Source organism: Leptodactylus fuscus, chromosome 4 (assembly GCF_031893055.1).
Source record: "Leptodactylus fuscus isolate aLepFus1 chromosome 4, aLepFus1.hap2, whole genome shotgun sequence".
Classification (NCBI taxonomy): Eukaryota; Metazoa; Chordata; class Amphibia; order Anura; family Leptodactylidae; genus Leptodactylus; species Leptodactylus fuscus.
Window position 1 is genome coordinate 36,198,274 of NC_134268.1, and position 19,399 is coordinate 36,217,672.

The window sequence follows — 19,399 nt, forward strand, 5'->3', positions numbered from 1 at the left end:
CCCCAGTCCCCGCCCCTTCCCCAGCATGCTCTGTGCTGTCTGTGTAGCTTCCTGCTCTCTGTTTGTGCACCAATATCAGAGAAGTAACCTGCTAGGAAGCGTCACACAACGTGACGGGAGATGTAACCAATCAGGAGACGTCCTTGTGGCCGCTGTAGCCAATACGCTCTTAGTGTTTCTCTAGGGGCGGGATTACGGCGGCGGCACCAGGTTGGGTTGACGAGTAGTGAGGGAGAGGAGGGGGCTGTGTGAGGAAGAACATGGAAGTTGTGCGGAGTTAGTAGCGGTACCGGAGCGGCTCGTGTATTGTATAGTTTAGTGTGGACAGTGTGAACGGATACTTACAACATGGAGCAGCCTGCGCCCAAGAGGTGAGCCTGGCAGGGAAGTGGTGTCATGTGGGGGATGGACAGTGGGCCTGGGGGCAGATGAGCTATTGGTCCAGGCCTACATCCTATACATCCTATGTATACAGTGCAGAGCCCTCTTATGTCACCTACACATTAACCCTTACCTGTGTGATATACATTGTAATGTCTGAGACTCACCATGTCCTCTGTCTGACTGCTGTCATTGGTTTGGTCGCTGTCCGCCGCCACTATAGCTATTTGCAGTCTCTGGGTTTGGGGGGGTCGCCTGCCACTGTTGTTGGGGCTGTCCGCCATTGCTGTGGGGGCTACCTGTTTCCGTTGTGGCTGTCGTCCTCCTTTGGCGTGATTGCTGTCATTTTCATTGATGATTTTTGTAGGATGTGGGTGGCTTTATAAAGGGGTCACCTGCAACTATAATATTCATCACCCATGTCAGAAGAGCAGAGGTGACGGTCATTGGATCTGCGCCCCATCAGCTGATCTGTGGGGTCCCCACCAATCTAATAATCACCTCTCCTATCTATCTATCTATTAGTAGAAAACCCTTCTAATAAGTTTTATGGTGACTCCTTTATTTTAAGGTAAAATTGGACAAGTGTCTGATCATTGGAGGTTTGACCTCTGATCGCGAAATAGAGATCTCCAAACCCCCCATGTAACCAGGTCATGGACGTATGTAACCGCTATATCGCTCGCCATAATAGCACGAGGATCTGTGGTCACATATGCTCATTCACACAACATCCTTGTGATTGGTACGTAACCTATATCATTCGGTTAGGGCGGTGGTCCCCAACCAGTAGCTCATGTGGCTCATGACACCCATCTTTTATGGCTGTAAGCACTGGTTACAATATGACATAAATCCTTCCAATATTGACTATGTATCCAGACCTCTTGCGTTTGCACATAGGAATTTGAAGCAGAATTTGTCAGCCAGTAATATTCTGTTTCAGGAATTTGAAGCATCATTTTTTTTTTTCTGCTCAGATTTTAGACACTAGAATTAGAATTTCAAGCGGAATTTGGAGAAAAGCGCCTCTGTAGGTTGACTTTATTGGGCAGAGCCAAATTCTGACAATTTCTGAGTCCAATTCCATCCGCAACAGATCCGAGTTGATGTGTTGCGCTCACTGAAGGCTGGATACTATTATAGGAAACTATGGGATCCATTCCATCTATTCCAGTATTCCCATTCACAGAGGAGATCTTGGAAATGTAGAATTCAGAACTTGCAGGTTGCGTTTCCTTACGCAGTGATTGAAGGGATTTTTGGACCTACTAATAGTGATGGCCTATCCTCAGGTCTCAGTATTGGCTGTTTGACGGAGCCATGGCAATTTTGGAAGTGCTGCAGACTCTTGTATATTTACCTCCATTCTTCTATCTGCTTAGGCCCGGTCACATCTGCGTTAGGGAATTCCCATCTCCACATGAAAGATGCGGCAAGACAGGTCCTGCAAGCAGCACATTTCTCTCCGCATTTTTTCATGTGGAAACCACACAGACCCCATTATACTCTATGGGGTCCGCAGGTTTCCTTAAGTAATTGCTTTTTTAATATGGATTAGGTTTCCGTTCGGGGGGGGGGGGGGTGTCCCAAAGCGGACTCTCCGATTGGAAACCCATATGCAGATGTGAAGCGGGCCTTAGATGTAGGTGTACACAATGTTGCACCTTCATGTCATTGAAGGCTGCTAAGTATATGGTAGACAGGTAGACATTGGTCACATGGACCCCACCAGTGTCATGTTGATGAGTTTTCAAGAATAGGCCACACTTGACACTTTGCCACCCAGGCTTCTTTCTTCAGCATGTGGATTAGATTTTATTCCCATTCACTACACCCGCCGCGTGTCTTCCAACCTAAAGTTTTCTTTATATAGATTGGAAAACCCTTTGCTGACACCGTTATGAAAATGTTTTCACATACAGCCTGATTTCCAGCCCTAGGTGATACAATCTTGTGCAGGTCCAGTGCTGACATAAGAGCTGGTGCATTTTTGTTTCTTTCTGTAAGATGCTTCCCGCACTTCCACCCCCAGCATAAGACGTTGCACTGGAACATGGATTCTCAGTTCCTGTTTTAGCACAGTTCCTCTGTGTGACAGGACAGACCTTGTCCTATTGCTAGCTTCTCCTCGTTGTAACAGAGTGGCAGTTTTTGCCTATTGTTAAGGCTCATGGAAGCCTAGAGCTACACATACAAGTTAGATCCCTTCTCAGTTTATTTGGCACTTGTGAAAATTGAGGATCAGGCATATGGGATTTTGATATGGCCATTGTTCTATATGGCAGCTTCTGGTCTTCCTTACCTTGTAGACATGCCTATCTAGCTGTGAGGCTACATATGGAGAGGTTGAAGGAGGTCACAATTGGCTGATTTTCAGTCCATGGCTACCTTGTTGTCCATGACCTGATGGAACTGTCCATCTCTGCTGGTTTGCATCGCTGTTCAGTACAGTTTTTGGGAAAACCCTTAAAAGGAGTGAGTCTGTCACCAAAACCCAGCCCCACAGACGGATAGGTTGGGGCATCTGAATGAAACCATGTCTTCATCCGGTGAATTGGTGTCTCTGTGGCCAAGATCTCACCAGTTTTATCAATATACAAATGAGCTCTATGTAACAACAAGGGCGTTACCATTTACCTCTTTTGAGGAACAGCAACGCCTTCAATGTTTTCGGTCAACAAAAGTCAAATGTGAATGGCCTGTTTTAGGGCAATGGTGGTCCTTTGTGCATTTAGGTAATATAGAGCTTTCAGTATCTCTTGATGATTGTGCCGACTCCTTATGATATTTCTTTGCCATATCTTAGTGATCGTATAGAAGATGGGGAAAGTGGCTCATCTACAACCCCCCCCAAAAAAACCCAAAACAAAACAAAACAAAAAAAAAACCCCTTGAGTTCAGTGATGGCCAGTATAGTAGCCAGGCATGGTTGGATGTATCACTGTATACCCTGACTGATTTGCCTTTCTTTAGTTTGAGAGAACAGGCTCAGAAATTTCGGAAATCAAATGACGGCCATTAATGATGCCTAGAGATCAGGAGAGTGGAGGCCTAAAAAGTCCTCCTGCATCTTCCATGTGAATGATGTGCAGAGTCTGCAAACTGCAATGTATGAATCCCATCCACACATTGCAGAAAAATACATGCAGCAAATATGCTGTGGTTTCCTGAACCATTCCGGTTTTGGAAATCGCAGCATGTCAGTTGTACCTTTGGAAACGCCAGTGGTTTCCCTGTAGGTATAATGGAAGCAGAAAGTCTGCAGAAGAAACCTGTGCGGACTTTCCGTGACAATCACTGTGAGGAAGAACCGCATTGTGTTGTTACCGTGGTTTTTCCCGCAGCGCTTTTTTGCTGCGGCTTGCTACGTGGGGCCTTGGCCTTACGAAGATAGATGTCCTATCATAAGGATTCCGACACCTGGCAGCTTCTTCAGTTTTTACACCAGGTTGCAGGCAGGCTTGTGCTTGTACGTCCTGTCCATTTGGTAGCAGCAGCACAAGGTATTACAGCATTGTTCTTTTAAATAGCTGATCAATATGGCAGCCAAGACATAGATCCCTGTTGGTTCTCATATCAACATCCAATATTAAGTAGCCATTGACTTTAAAATGCAGGGGGGTCATTCCATATCAAGTGATCCAAATATGATTTTTTTTTTTTACCTGACGTCTTTAGATTTTTATTTTTATGAAGTATAACTTAAGTTAATTACAAATTAAAAGTTTTGATTTGTTTTCTTCATCCGTTAATTTTTTTGCAGACTTCTAAAGTTTCAAAAAAGTGCAAATTTTGGCCTGGTATGGCTTTAAATTTTTTATCATATCTCAGGCTAGAATTAAGATAAAGAGGTGAGAGAGGCATCATTTTTCTCTGAATGGTACCGGCTTTCATTTGATATGAAAATGATGTTTCTTTATATTTTGTTTTGGAGAAATCAAATTCAAAATTTCGATGCGCAATGGTGAAAAAAATCGTATGTTTTAAAATTGTGAAAAAATGCATGTGTGTTACTTGTGTTCTTGGTTATATTTGTACAGGGTTTCAACTTGGGACCAAATTGGGATCAATTTTTTTTTATTTTATTTTTTAAGCCTTGAATCATCTGATATTATGTTTGTTTGGCTTCTTCCTTTTTTCTTTTCAAATTACAGCTTGCTGAATTCAACATTTATAGGCAACAATAAAGAAACATAAAAATCAAATCCCGTAAGTGCCAGAATAAATAAAACTTTTCATCATAACTAGAGATGAGCGAGTACTATTTGAAACGGTAGTTTCGAATAGCATGCTCCCATAGGAATGAATGGGAGCGGCCGGCGCGCAGGGAGTTAAGCGGCAGGACGCCGGTGCTGGCTGTGTCCATTCATTCCTTTGGGGGCGTGCTATTCGAAATCCAATGCTGTGAGAGAACTCTCCAGCACCGCCTCCATCTTCGCCTGGAACGGCCTCTCCCTGTGTCTTCTTCCGGCCCTGGTTTCAAACTTCTGGGCATGCGCAGTCAGCTCTGCCATCGGGCCTCGGGCAGAGCTGACTGCGCAATACGTATGCCAGCGGCCATTTTCTTGTGGCCGCTTACCCCAGCTTACTGTGTAAGCAGCCACAGGAAAATTGCCGAGGCCCAATGGCTGAGACGACTGCACATGCCCTGAAGTTTGAAGAAAGCACCGGAAGAAGGGAGAAAAAATGCCATGTTAGGGAGAAAAAAAATGTCGTTTTAATGATTGAATCCCTTTAATATCTGAATTTTGTAAAGTTTTAAAACCTGGTTTTCTTGGATATGCAAAGGATGGTGCTGGACCAGAAAAGTCAATTCTACGTCTTCATTTTCACAATCTTTGGAGAGTCCAGTAGCCAGCCACCAGCGCCGATCATATTCGCAGGTCACCTACCACTTCATGGACTTCACTGTCATTGCTGAATGAAAAAATCCTTGTTTTTATTTCTATTTCACTACATGGAATGAATGTTTGGTATTGCTGAGCCCCTTTGATGGGTTCTGCTTCCTGTAACCGATGTTTTAACAAACTCTCAAGATTTTTTTATTGACACTAATAGTTATACTTTAAAATATGATCCCATTCCGATGTCAACTTGAATTTTTGTACAGATGTGGCTCGGAGCATAGCAGGCACATGTGCATTTTTTTTAATTTTTTTTTAAAAAAAGTTTTTTTTTTTTCAGACATGCATTTTGCGTTCTTATGAGTAAAATATTAACTAAGATACTCTTGTGACCTATCTGGTGAAAGCCTGGACAGTTCTGAGTAGAATGGGGTTTATTTTGTTTCTCTATCTTTTTTCTAGCCTCAGTTATGAGGAGAAATGTAAAGGCAGGAAACACAGAAATTCACACTTTTTTCTGAACTTTGAAAATCAATTATAAATAATAATAAAAAAAAATTCTAGAATTTTTTTTTCTTCACATTTTACATTCTCTGACACACTACTACCAAATAACAAAATCTCAAAAGAATTAAAAATATAGAGTTAAAAATCATTGGTTCACTTGACATGGGGTGACCCCTTTAACAACAAACTGAGGACGACTCAAGGACTCCCCTTACTGGTGATGTATTATTTGCAGAGAGCGGGGGTATTGGGTATTTTTTCTTTGCAGTTTATCAGTAATGACTGTGGACATTTAGTGTGTTAGTTGAATGATATTCCTTGTAATGCATCACTGTTAGCATGGAGACATGAGTGACTCCGGCCTTCGGCACGACCTCAGGGGTATACAGCTCACTGCATCACTATTCTGAGTCATACGTTTCCATAACTCCCCTGCTTCATCTGTCTACTAGTAGCACTGCGACTCTGTCCGGAGGTGCACACATCCATACTTCCTAAATATCAGGCCCCAGGAATCACGCATTACCGGCGTACCAATACACCATACATCAGCGCTGGCCACAAAATCATTGTCCTGACAAACCAAAATAAAATGCACTGGTGTTTTTTCTGTCTGTCATTATCTATTTGTGGTCTAGGTCCCCCGCCTGGGCTCCATGCCTGGCACTGACTTCCTCCTGCCCTGTCTGCTTGCGGAAGTGCTCACGGACAAGATACAAGATCCACAATGGCCGTCCTACATTGCTTTCTGCTAGTGTATAAGCATAAATCCAGTGCATGGAAAGGCTATGTCCATTATATCAATAGAAACTAAAATTAGGCCCTATTCACATGCGGAAACCTATACGCAGTTACCTAAGGAAACCTATGGACCCCATAGACTATAATGGGATCCATGTGGTTCCTGCACGAAACTTGTAGGGAGAAGTCCTGCAAGCAGCACTTTTCTCTCCGCATGTTTTGTATGGAAACCACATAGACCCCATTATCGTCTATGGGGTCCACGGGTTTCCTTAGGGAACTGCTTTTTAATGCGTATAGGTTTTCATTTGTGGGGGAACGTAGATGTGAACCAGGTCTTAGATAGTTGTATTTATTCCTCTTAAGTATCCATACCATGTGGAGAAAAAGAGATCAGGAAGACTGGATGTATGTGAAAGGGGCATAAAGAAGCTTTGCGTAGACGCAAAATGGCAAAGGATCATCCAAATTTGGCTAATTTTTTTTTGGCAAGTTCCATTTGTCATCGGCCTTTGATTTTTTTTTTTTAATGTATTTTTTTTTTTTTTAAAGATCATCCCATTGCCCATTTTGGATGCCTTTTATCTTGTACGTATGACTAGCTTTAGTAGGTAAATATACACCCACGGGGTCACATCTGCAGAATCCCTTTAATCTTAGATTTCGGGTTTTATTTGATCTTTCTTTTACTTAGGTTGTCTTGGAACGATTGTGTTTTAATCCTTACACATCCAGTAATTGTAACCTGGAATAATCTGATAAGACGACGTGCCTTTCTTCCTCGCTTTATACTATCATACAAGCTTCATTTGCCTGGCAGTTCCGGCCTGTAACGTATTGTTATGTAACCACATAGTGCTGTGTCAGGCGGCTCGCTTTCTTCACTCGGCTATCTTACATATTAGACATGCTTGAAGTCATTCTCTTTGTCTGCAATCCAACCTGAATCCACCTCCGTCTTGTGCTGCGTCCATTAATAATGGACGGGGGTTCTCTGTATCATACAGATATGGCAGCCCTGTTGGATTGTATCTATGCGTTGCCTTTTTCTGCATTTAGGTGATCGGACACGGTTCACATGTCTTGTGACTAAATGAGTTAGAACAAGATGGGTGCGTGGTCTTATTGTCTCGGAACAACACTAGGTTTATTAAGATGATACGTGGTGCAGACATCTTATGACTTTATCGTGTCTGTAAACTCACATGAACAATGAAGGATTTGTGTTCGCTTTGGGTGATAAAGCCAATATGTTTGATACTGTTACGTAAAAGGGAGTAGTGTTATTAGCACAGGATAGGGGAGGACGCTAAGCTCACACTAGTCTTTGGGTTTCTGTCCTTTGGATCCAAAAGACAAAGATCTCTGTCCACCTAAAAAGCAGTTACCCGCGGACCCTATAGACTACAATAAGGTTTGCTGAATGTCCGACTATTTTTACTGAAACCAACAGAGATAAAAGTGGATTCTGTGACAGAGTCTCCTACGCTAGTGTGAATCCTGCCTAGGTGTTAGCGCGCCAGTATGGCTGGTTCTCCATTCACTTAAATGTGGCAGCCTCAGTTTGCAGTTCAGATGGGGTTTTTGGTCCGGAATTCTTAGATTCTGGACCAAAAAACGGCTAGCAGCGCCTGGATGCCAGTGCAGTGCACCAGCCTCCAGTCGTGGCATTCCGCTCCAGATTAGGCCCAAATGAATGGGCCTAGTCGGGAGGAAGGTGTCACGAGGCAGATGTCCGTGGCTGATCCACCTGAAGGAAGGGCATCTCGCTTCTTTTTTCCGCGAGTACGAACAAACCGCTCTCGGAAAAAGGAAATGACCGGCTCCCATTGATTTCAATGAGAGGCGGGTTTTTTTTGGTCAGGATTTTGACGTGGATTCCGCGTCAAAATCCTGACCAAAGAGGGGCAACACGGTGGCTCAGTGGTTAGCACTACAGCCTTGCAGTGCTGGAGTCCTGGGTTCGAATCCCACCAGGAACAACATCTGTAAGGAGTTTGTATGTTCTCCCCGTGTTTGTGCGGATTTTCTCCCATTCTACAAAGACATACTGATAGGGCTAAAAAAAAAATTCCTGACCAAAAACAGTCTGAACTCCTTAGGTAACTGGGTCTTCATTGACAAAGAGCATAAACTGACAGCTGGGTGTTACCAGTTGGGGGAGAGGGGGTCCCTGAAAAGTCTAACATTGTCCAATCAGAGTTTATCAGAGTTTCCAGTGTCAGACCGTGTAGGGATACACTTCTTTCATAGTCATTAGTAGCACCCATTTATCAATACATTTCCAGGAGAAATCACAGAGGAATGAAACAATATGCAATTTTTAGAAATAATTTTTCGGAATTGTTATTTCTTTGGGAACACAAGTATTTACTAGATCAGACCATTCTGGAGTGAGTGAGTGAGTGAGTGTGTGAGTGATGTCATCGGGTCCTTTCCAGCCACCAATTGGCCTCAGCAGTCAGGCGTGGCACAGGGCTTCCACTGACAAGGGCACAGAAAATGGCAGTGGACACCAGACAACCCCTTTAAGGATAGGCCAACAGTTCCTAAACGCAACCCCTCCTCTCCCTGTTTGAATAGGCCACACAAAATGATGGGGCCTCTTCAATGCCTTTGTAGCACATCGACTGTGTGTATGTGCTAGTTTTGTGGTTGAACAGTATGGAAGGCACATGGTTGATATCTGTATTCTGTCTGTGCCTCAGTGGGCCTGGGCCGCAAAAGAGATGGTGCTCCCGTGTATATGGGGCCATAGAGATGAATGGGTATGCGTGCTAGCTGTGACACACACGACTATGTTCTCGAAGCCTTAGGGTGCATTCACACTACGGATACGGTGACTGATTCTGAAAGTTAAAACACGTTCAGAATCAGCGCGTATAAAGCAGATCCCATTCATTTCAATGGGAGCCGGCATACGAGCGCTCCCCATCGAAATGAATGGGCTGCTTTTTACTCTACGAGCGCTCCCATTGAAGTGAATGGGAAGCGCTCGCGTGTACGGCTCGGACTGAGCCAAGCGCCGGGCCCCTTCACACGGCGAGCCGTACACGCGAGCGCTCCCCCGGAAACAGCGTTTTTGTTGCACATTTTGTTGCATTTTTTTTTGATATTCTAGCCAAAATCATTAGGGAAGGAAAATATAAAGGCAGCCCTTAGAGGTTTCCCTTCTGCTTGGCTCAAAAAAGCAAAATCTGCAACAAAAACGCAACGTTTCTGCAATGTGGGGCCTCAAGGTTCTCCTAGTCTCTAAGGCTTTCCTTTTAGGTTGCATACAGGGAAGTGTTAAGATCTCCCGACTGAAATATTAATAGGGGTGAGCGTGGCTTGAAGTTGGGAGCCATCTATCGGGCACTTGCCAGCTTTCTGGGTCGCATTCTCACCTTTTCGCCGGTGCTAGCTCCCATTTCATTGTGTGTAAGCCTTCTGCATTTCCAACATCATAAAAAATAGGAAGTAAGAATGACCTGCGTGGTCCAAAAACGTATTCTACATTACAGCTCATTTTTGTGGTTAGAAAAAAAATGCTAACAATGTAGCAGTGAAGTAAGTGTATGACCTATGTACAGGGCTCCGGTTGCTGATTCCTGTTGGTAATTCCCACTTGCAACCTTATCCCCGGCTGAGTTTTTCGGATTCCACAGGAACAATGCTAAGGATGGAGGCCGCAGTTCCTGCCGGTAGCAGATAGACAGGTGCAGTGTAAGATTTTATTATTGTGGCGTATTTAGACCTTTGTTGAGCTAACACATAATACAGCAGCTGTTTGCAAGTGGTTACCTTCGACGTAATACAGACCACCAAAATGTTGCTTCATATGGCGTTATGGAGGATGGGTTCACACATGGAGGTTATGATACCATGAGGCAAGTGTACCAATGTAAGTGCTACAAATATCTTATCTTTGGGAGGCAACTAATGAGATCCATATGAATATTAGGAACAGGATTGTTCAGGCCTTATAGCGAGGTGGATACACATGTGACTTTTGGGGTAAGTTCACATGCAGCAAATCTTGCAATCTTGAATAGGGCTTATGGAAAGGCACGTGCTTGCTGTCCAAAGTTTGGCTTCAAACAACCCAGTTGAGATAAATGGAAGTGATTTTCACGTTTGTAAATATGTGTACATTGACCTTTATAGGTAAGTAAGCTGTTCAGATTTGCAGAGACGTTGCGGCTTTGCAAATCGCAGAATGTCAATTATATCTACGGAAACGCCGGCGACTTTCCCGTAGATATAATATTAAGAGAAAGTCCGCAGAGGAAAACTCTGTGAACTTTCTCTTAAAAGCGCTGCGGAAAGAACCGCAATACGTTCACGCTGCGATTACGGCCCATGGCGCCTTAGATGGCTTTTGGCTGACAGTGCACCAAATCCCCCACATACACACTTGACTCGGACAACATGCTCAGTCCTTCCTTCTCCTGACATTTGTTATCGGGAGGGAATCAGGACCCTTCTACACACCTGATATGTTTGACCGGTACTGCCCAAGTAAGTTGATTTGGTCTTTGTTCATCGGATCATTGTCCGCCTATAGATCATCACCAGATACTTGATTTTTGCTATACCTATATTTTAGGATTGGTTCACATGTTGGTGGTACTACGAGCAAGGTCTACCCACACGTATTGACTTCACTTTCATTGTGGATGGCCAGTCAGTAAATTTTGCTGCATAGGCGGCCATTTACAATGACGGTTGTATTGTGCGCACATGTATGGGAACCAAAAATGGTCTGGTTTTGGTATGAACCAAGAATTAGATGTTGGCAGTGGAGAAACACAGGCAACAAGACACTTTCTACTGGACCCTATTGATCAATACTCTTAAATGACTCACTTTGTGCCCATACATTATATATTTTTGTGGATATGGTATATATTTTGGTGTAGATTTTGTTTAGAATCCACAGATACAAAGAGAAGCAAGTTACCCTCAAATATGGAAAAAAATCCAAGTAGTATTTGGGAAATCTGATGGATGACTATTTGCAGTTAGAAGGCGTCTCCATTTTGGACAATCCCAATTTTTATGAGAGCGTTATACTGTATCCCCCATTGGCGTCATTGGTCTCACGTACATCACTGCACCGCTGTATATTGGTACTTTATAAAGAATTGGAAATCCATTAAACTTATCCCCTCTCCAAAGGTTGAAATCTTCCAAAATGCAGATTTGGCCTCTTCAGGTTACCAGAATTATCACATATATGAGTCTGAATGTCAGGTCTAAGTCTGTATTCACATGACTGTCCACTTTTCACAGCTGATATTCATCCATATTATGCCGGTTTTCACGGATCTTTCTGTTTTTGACATACACCTCTGACATGCCACTGTAAAGCCATATAGGCACAATTGTGTCCCATACGATATACTATAAAATAAAAACCCGAATACAGATAAATACCAACCCAACAGGGACACTTTTTGGTGTAGTGGATGGTCTTCTCAAATAAGCTGATAAGGAGGGAAGACTGAAATTTTGCCTCAACAAATGTGGTCTTTTGAAGAGGTTTCACTGTATATGGCAAGCGACCACGTGTAGCCATTAAAGATGAGCGAGTACTATTCAAAACGGCCGTTTCGAATAGCACGCACCCATAGGAAAGAATGGAAACGGTCGGCACGCAGACTTGGCTGGCCGTTTAACCCCCTGAATGCCAGCAGCGTCCATTCATTCCTATGGGTGCGTGCTATTCGAAACGGGAGTTTCGAATAGTATTCGCTCATCTCTAGTAGCCATCTTACACTGTCACTGATTTGTAAGCCATAGGTTCATAAATAGAAGATGGTCTTGGGTCATTGATGGTGGTGGATAATGCTCTGAGACTGTGATGGCGACGTTCCGCCTACCCCAGTTGTACCTCAGAGTATTTGGGGATGTGACTGTCCTCCTCTTCCCCAACCGTCCATGTTGTGAATGTGTTGACCTCATGTCTATTGTTTCTTCTCTTTTATTAGCAAACTTAAAAAGCTGAGTGAAGACAGCTTGACGAAACAGCCAGAAGAGGTCTTTGATGTTCTCGAAAAGCTTGGCGAAGGGTGAGTGTAAAATGTAATATTCTTTTTATCACTTGTGCGGGGATTCAGGGATAAAATGGGGTCTGTTAAATTTGCTTTAAAGCGTGACTGTAAAGTGTTTTATTAGACCTTTTATACTGGGAGATCTCGCTTATATTTACGCACAGGAACACTCCAATATTGGGAAAATATTAAAAATGATCAATGCCAGAATCTGTGTCTAAAAACACTCGGGGTTCTTGTTACACGTTTGTTGCCCGTACTCCGATACCTACAAGCCACGCTTTCTGTAAAGTTGATATGTTGATTTGGAATTTATTACCCCAGAAAGATGGGGTTTCCGTTTTGGAAGGTCTCATTTCCCCCGTCGGGCTGTTTTTTTTCTTTTCATTCTTAATAAAGTTTTTCGATGTCCCCGTCCGGCATTTTGTGTTTTTGAGAGAGATGCTTTATAGACTTTATTGAAAAAGAATATACAGACTGGTTTTTATCACTGGAAGTTAAATTTCTTAATATCAAAAGGAGATTTTGGCACGCGGTTCTATTGGTTATGTACACAAAGCGAATATTTGGGCCTTATAAAAATACAATAAAGCAATCGGAATAGTCTGTAAGAATCCTGTAAGTATGGACAATAGCCAGGGCGAATAAACAAGCCGGCACTATATTAAACTTGGGAATATAGGAGATGATGAATTTAGTGGATACAATGAATGAATAAATGAAAAATCTTTCAGACTGGTTTGGTGCTGTGGTGGCTTTGTTATGCTTTTAACTCTTTAGGGTTCATTCCTGGATATGACGGAGCAAAAACAATTCCGAAAAGTTGAACTGATAACATTCGCACCCCATGTACACCCAGCATTGTATGTTATATCTGCTGATAAAGGGTATCTTAAAGGGTTCCTATCATTAAAAGTCATTTTTTTTGTCCCTAACACGTAGGAATAGCCTTAAGAAAGGCTATTCTTCTCCTACCTTCAGAGGTCTGCGCCGCCGTTCCGTAGAAATCACGGTTTTCGCCGGTATGCAAATGAGTTCTCTCGCAGCACTGTGGGCGGGCCCCAGCACTCAAACAGCACTGGGGGCGTCCCCAATGCTGCAAAAGAACTCTCCAGCGCTGCCTTCATCTTCTTCAGGAACGTCCTCTTCACGCGTCGTCTTCTGGCACAGGCTTCAAACTTCTAGGCCTCGGGCCTAGGGCAAAGCAGACTGCGCAAGCCCGCCGGCCACAAGAAAATGTCTGCTTACAATACTGTGTAAGCGGCCATTTTCTTGTGGCCGGTGGGCATGCGCAGTCGCCTTTGCCCTAGGCCCAAGGCCTAGAAGTCTGAAGCCAACGTCGGAAGAAGACACGTGAAGAGGACGTTTCTGAAGAAGATGGAGGCGGCCAGGGGTGAACCTTCCCCTTTCGCCGCCCGAGGCAAACTACAGAAAGCCGCCCCCCCCCCGCTGGAGGGGGCGTGGCCGAGCGGAGGAGGGGGGGGGCTTAGCGCCGTTCGCCGGCAGAGATTCAGGCCCGGAGACTGCCTGCTTTCTGCCTGAGCGTGAGGGGAGGCTGCTGGAGCAGTGCTGCTCCAGTGGCCTCCCCAAACCACCGCTCGGTGCTAAGCCAGTCCAGGACAGCTTGTCCTGGACTGGCTTAGGGAAGCAAAAATGCCGCCCTCCCTGAGGCCCTGACATAGCGCCGCCTGAAGCGCTTGCTTCAGGTCGCCTCATGGGAGGTGCGGCGCTGGAGGCGGCGCTGGAGAGTTCTCTCGCAGCATTGGGTACTGTTTGAGCACTGGGGACTGCCCCCAGTGCTGCGAGAGAACTCATTTGCATTCCCTGACGAAAACCGGATTATATACCGAATGGCGGCCCAGAGAAGACGTCTAAAGGTAGAAGACGAATAGCCTTTCTTAAGGCTATTCCTACGTGTTAGGGACAAAAAATTTACTTTTAATGATCCCTTTAAAGCTAGGATATCTCAATCCAATTTTTTTTTCATCTAAAGAAGTTTTGGGAATTTAGATATTTATGACCTTTCTGTAATATAGTATTGATTATAGACTCTGGATCAATGAGGGTTTGACGCCCGGATCTCCAAAGTGATCAGCTGTAACTAGCACAGTGTACTGAGCCAGAAACAGTCTGTTCTATACAATGTGTATTGGACATGCTGAGTTCCTGCAGATCAGTTCCCATTCACTCCCAGGGATGGAAAAACCCTGTAACCACATTGTGTTGGAATTCGCTATTTCGGGATAAAGGGGTTTTCCCACCAACAAAGTTATTCCCTATTCATAGGACAAGGTATAACTTGCAAATCTAGAGACAGGTCAGGAAAACAAGTCTTTCATCTCCTTTTCTGAATGGAGCAGTGGTCAGGCAATGAGTGCACCGCTCCATTTGTTTTGATGGGAGCGCCTGAGATAACTGAGCACTATGGATAGGGAATATCTTCCTAGGAAACTCCCTTTAAGGTTATGCAATGGGAGCATTTTGGTCTGTCTTCCCTAACTGACTGTCAGAAATGCCCTTCTGACTGTAAAGCGCTACGGTACCGGGACTGATAGCGCTTTACCCGGGGCACAGATCGGGAAAGCCGATGTCTGCTTTCCAGCAGTATATGGAACTGCCTGTGCCAAATCTGATGAAAGGTCCTCTTGAAGTCTGTTGCTCTCATCCTTTGATGAAAGCATTGGTGATGAATAACAATAGTGTGAACCCCTCCTTATTTTCGTGATGGATTTAGTTTGTAAGGGTACACTTATAGCAAATGCTCCGCTTGTAGTAGTATCAGACCCGTATACCTTTTGTGTATTCAGGGCTCCTCTGTGCTTTTTAGCTTTATTATAAAGGCGAGGCTTTTTTATGAACTTGTATAACTTTTACTAGTTGTTTAGCTTTATAGATAGACTAGATACTCAGGAACCCTGTCAGCCTCTACTATCCTTGTTAGTGTTTTTCCTGGAGCAATTCCTTACTATCTGCTATTGATAACAAAAGGATTGGAGTCTAATAAGTAACAGTATCTAGAGAAAATATTGTGTAACATTATTGGTTACTTGGCAGATGGTTGTGGCCTGAGGTTTAAAGGGGTTGTCTGGAGGGATTCAATTCTTACATAAGGAGAAAAAATAATTCTTTACTTATCTAACCAACCACGCTGGTTCCATTCCAACACTTCAACTGGGTTCACACCAGCGTCTGGACTCCTTTCTCAGGTTCCCGTCTTCTGCATTCAGAAGATGGAAACCTGTCATGCCGAGTCTGGCCATGAGCGCCGGTGAGCGTTTTTTTAAAACTGGACACAGAGCACTGCATGTCTGACTCTGTGTCCAGTTTAAAAAAAACTGTTTCGCCGCGGAGAGCATAAAACGTTCATGGGCCCTCACGGCTGTACACTTTTCAAACCCATTGAAATGAATGGGTTTGAAAGATGCCGGCTGGTTTCTGTCTTCTGCCCTGTTTTGTGCAGGAAACGGAAACCTGCAGAACGGAGTATGGGCGCAGATGTGAACGAGCCCTTAGAGGTTTAAAGGGGTTGTCCAGGATGAAATCAAAATTAACCCCTAAACTAAACCCCTTCCCTCTACCTAACTTCTAATTTACTACATATCCCTGGGGCGGTCACAGGGACACTTTCTGATAATCCGGTGACGAAACGGAACGTACCAGTACCACCAGTACTTCCCCCACCCCCACCTTGTCATACTTACATGTCTTCCTGTGTGGGAACGTCTCCTCCTCCTCCTTCTGCTGGCTCTTGTGCAGTCTGGAGGGGCCTTTGACACTTGTGCGCACACAGTCAGGCGTGCCATCTCTACTGCGCAGGAGTCTTTAGCCTGCAAACAGCCAGGAGAGCGGAAAAAAAAGGAGGAGCCGATCCTGTCTAAAGAAGAAGACAAGTAAGTATGATGTGATGGGGGGGGGGGGCAGGCTGAGTTAGTTAGTTGGGAAGGGCTAGTAGTGGGTGGGATAGGGAGTGAGAGGAGAAGAGGGGGCAGTGAGATGGAGGTAGTGTGGAAGCTAGACAAGAAACTACATAGCCGGAAGGTACACCATGTAAACAAATGCAGAAGATGCCCGGAGCTCTCAGGGAAACCCAGAAATCGCTCAAAACACTTCTAAGGGTCAGTTCACACGTGAAAACCGCCTAGCTTATTTGTGCGAGGTAAAAAACCTCGAGGAGTTTTTTTGACGCTGTTTTTTGCATTCCACGTGGTTTTTGACGAGGTTTTTGACGCGGTTTTCGCTAGCGGTTTTCGCTAGGGTTTTTTTTTCCTATATGTGCTATAGAAACTGCAGGCGAAAACCGCGCGGTTTTTTGCAAAAAACCGTGCGGTTTTGTGTGCAAAAAACCGCGCGGTTTTTTACCGCGCGGTTTTCGCCTCCCATTCACTTCTATGCAATTCTGCAGGCGTTTTCCGCCTGAAGAAAGGTCATGTCGCTTCTTCAGGCGGAAAACGCTAGGAGGAAAAAAAAAGCTAGTGGTCTACATAGACCACCATGTTAAAGGAGAGGTTTTTGAAGCGAATTCCGCTGTCAAAAACCTCCCCTTTGCCCACGTGTGAACTAGCCCTAAAGGTATTTGGGTGCACTTTTTAACCCATTAATAGCACTAAAAAACATTTATTTTTTTGCCCTGAAAACCCTTTTGAGGCTGAGGCCCCACACTGCAGAAATGCAGCTTTTTTGTTGTTGCAGATTTTGTTGCAGTTTTTTGAGCCAAAGCCAAGAATGAATGGAATTGGAAATATACAGGAAGTCGTTATACTTCTAACTTCTGCTAAATCTAGTCCTAGTTTTGGCTCAAAAAAACGCAACAAAATCTGCAACAAAAAAAGTTGCATTTCCGCAACGTTGTGCCTGTAGCCTAACACTATCATTGGATTCGTGAGACCTCTTTGACAAGCCATAGCACTTTGTTGTGTAGCACTTGGGTGACCGCATTGGTAGGGGCTTCCTGCCGGTTATTAGTTCCCTGATATAGTAACTGTTCTCTTCACTATTCATAGCAGCGGAAGTAACCTGCACAGAATACAGCTGCCGGTCATTTCCTGTTGCGGCACAGTAGCAGCCTTTCCCCTTTAGCCGGAGTGTTCCTGTTCTTGTTTATGTTTATTTTATGTTAAGGAGAAACTGTATCCGGCCTGGGGTGTTTTCTCTGCAGGGATCGTGTTCCTGTGAAGTTGTCACTTTCTGTACTTCTGCCAAACGATTTAGGCAGTCGATGATACAATAGTGCTGTGTGTTATACATCAAGGGTGGGCGACCTTGGTGAGTGGCAGGAGTACAGAAACTACTAAGAAGACTTGTTAGATAGGGCTGTGGAGTCAGAGTTGGGACAAGTTTTGGCTGGAGTCGGAAAAGAGTTACAGACTCTAAGGCCTGCGTTCAGTATTCCGTTCAGGGGACTCCTTCCCGAACGGAATACCGAAAGCATTGACAAGCGGTCAGCAATGAAAGCACATGAATCCCATCCCATAGACTGTAATGGGGTCCTTGTGTTTTCTGTGCAGTGTCTGCACGAGTCATGTGGAGAGGTAAGCAGTTCATGAAGTACTTTTCTCTCTGCATGTTTCGTGCCAACACCGCGTGGAAAACACACGGACCCCATTATAGTTTATAGGGTCTGTGTGTTTTCATTGCTCATTACAATTAAATTGTTAAATTATGTCGAGGGGGAGGGAAATAATCTATTAAAACGACACTGATGTGATGGTTACCTTTTACCTTCTCTCATTGTCAAGCACATAAAGAAACAGAGCATATACTCCAAAATACAGGAATCAATATATTATTGGATCGCTACCAGAAATCCACGAAAAAGCAGAAAACAAAACTTAAAGGCTATAACAGAATCAGTAGTGAAATAGTCTCCAATGTGCTGCCATACATATACAAAATGATTCAAGAGGTTATTGTAAGACTAAAGAGATGCCATCCCAAAATAGTGAAAGGCCCAGTCGGAGACAATCCACGCTGTTTGATAGGGGGTATAATAGCACCCAGTTTTGTATAGTCTAAGTTGCAGCTTTTGCTTTTCAGCGTTGCGCTGATTTTCCTTTGTGGGGCGGCAATCTGTAGTGACATACAGTGGCAGTAATATAGCATATGTTTGGGATCTGTATTATAGTGCCAGAGAACTAGAAGCTAGCGAGACATGTCATCATATCAGAACAATAGCTCCAGATGTTTCTCGTATCAGACATAAAAGCTTTGATAACAAACAACCAAGGCAGATGTGTGATAAAGGATGGAGCGCTACAGATGTCAGGGCATTATCAAGGAGTCTCAGAAAAGGTTATAACTTGTGTATTCCCCATAAACTATTCTGTAGCACCTTTCCTGACAACTCTGCACTGTGACGGACAACTCTCATTCTTCTTAAAGGGGCTCTCATCTCTTTAACGTCACACATAGAAGTCTATGGAGAGAGTAGTGGGAGGAAGGGTCTGTTACTTGATACTTGGCAGAGATCATGACATCTGGGTGATTGGGGTGGGGGGGTTCGGCCCTCACCACCCTTCTCAGATTATGGAGTCTGAGGGTTTGCCATGGCGGCTAGGAGGCCAATGAACAGCCTCCGGCCTGTCTTTCCCTAAAACATAGGTAATTATGGCATTGCTACAATAGGTAGACTTTTCAGCAGGGTGTGTCCTCACAGCTGCAATGAATGGGGTAAATTGACACGTTCCAGGTAGAGTAGAATACCCTCTCCCCTAGACACCAAGGAGTAACAGGGCAGATGAATACTGAACCTTATCCGAGTGTGGGGTCACTAATCCTTGGTCTAGTTCTCCAACAGGACAATATATCGGTCAGTAGATAATAGATGATAGTTACTCTACACAGTTTCTGCGCAAAAGCTGTCAGTGTGATTTTTTAAAATTATATTTCCAT

General features: G+C 44.2%; 1 protein-coding gene across 1 annotated transcript in view; it reads left to right on the forward strand.

The window, feature by feature from the left end:
• Positions 1-226: 226 nt before the first annotated feature.
• The window catches only part of STK3 (serine/threonine kinase 3), a 146,298-nt gene continuing 127,125 nt past the window's right edge, over positions 227-19,399 (forward strand). The window contains exons 1-2 of the mRNA XM_075270328.1: positions 227-371; positions 12,449-12,529. Coding sequence (XP_075126429.1) covers positions 349-371; positions 12,449-12,529 — 104 coding nt within the window. The 5' untranslated portion in view covers positions 227-348. The remainder of the gene's footprint in view (positions 372-12,448; positions 12,530-19,399) is intronic.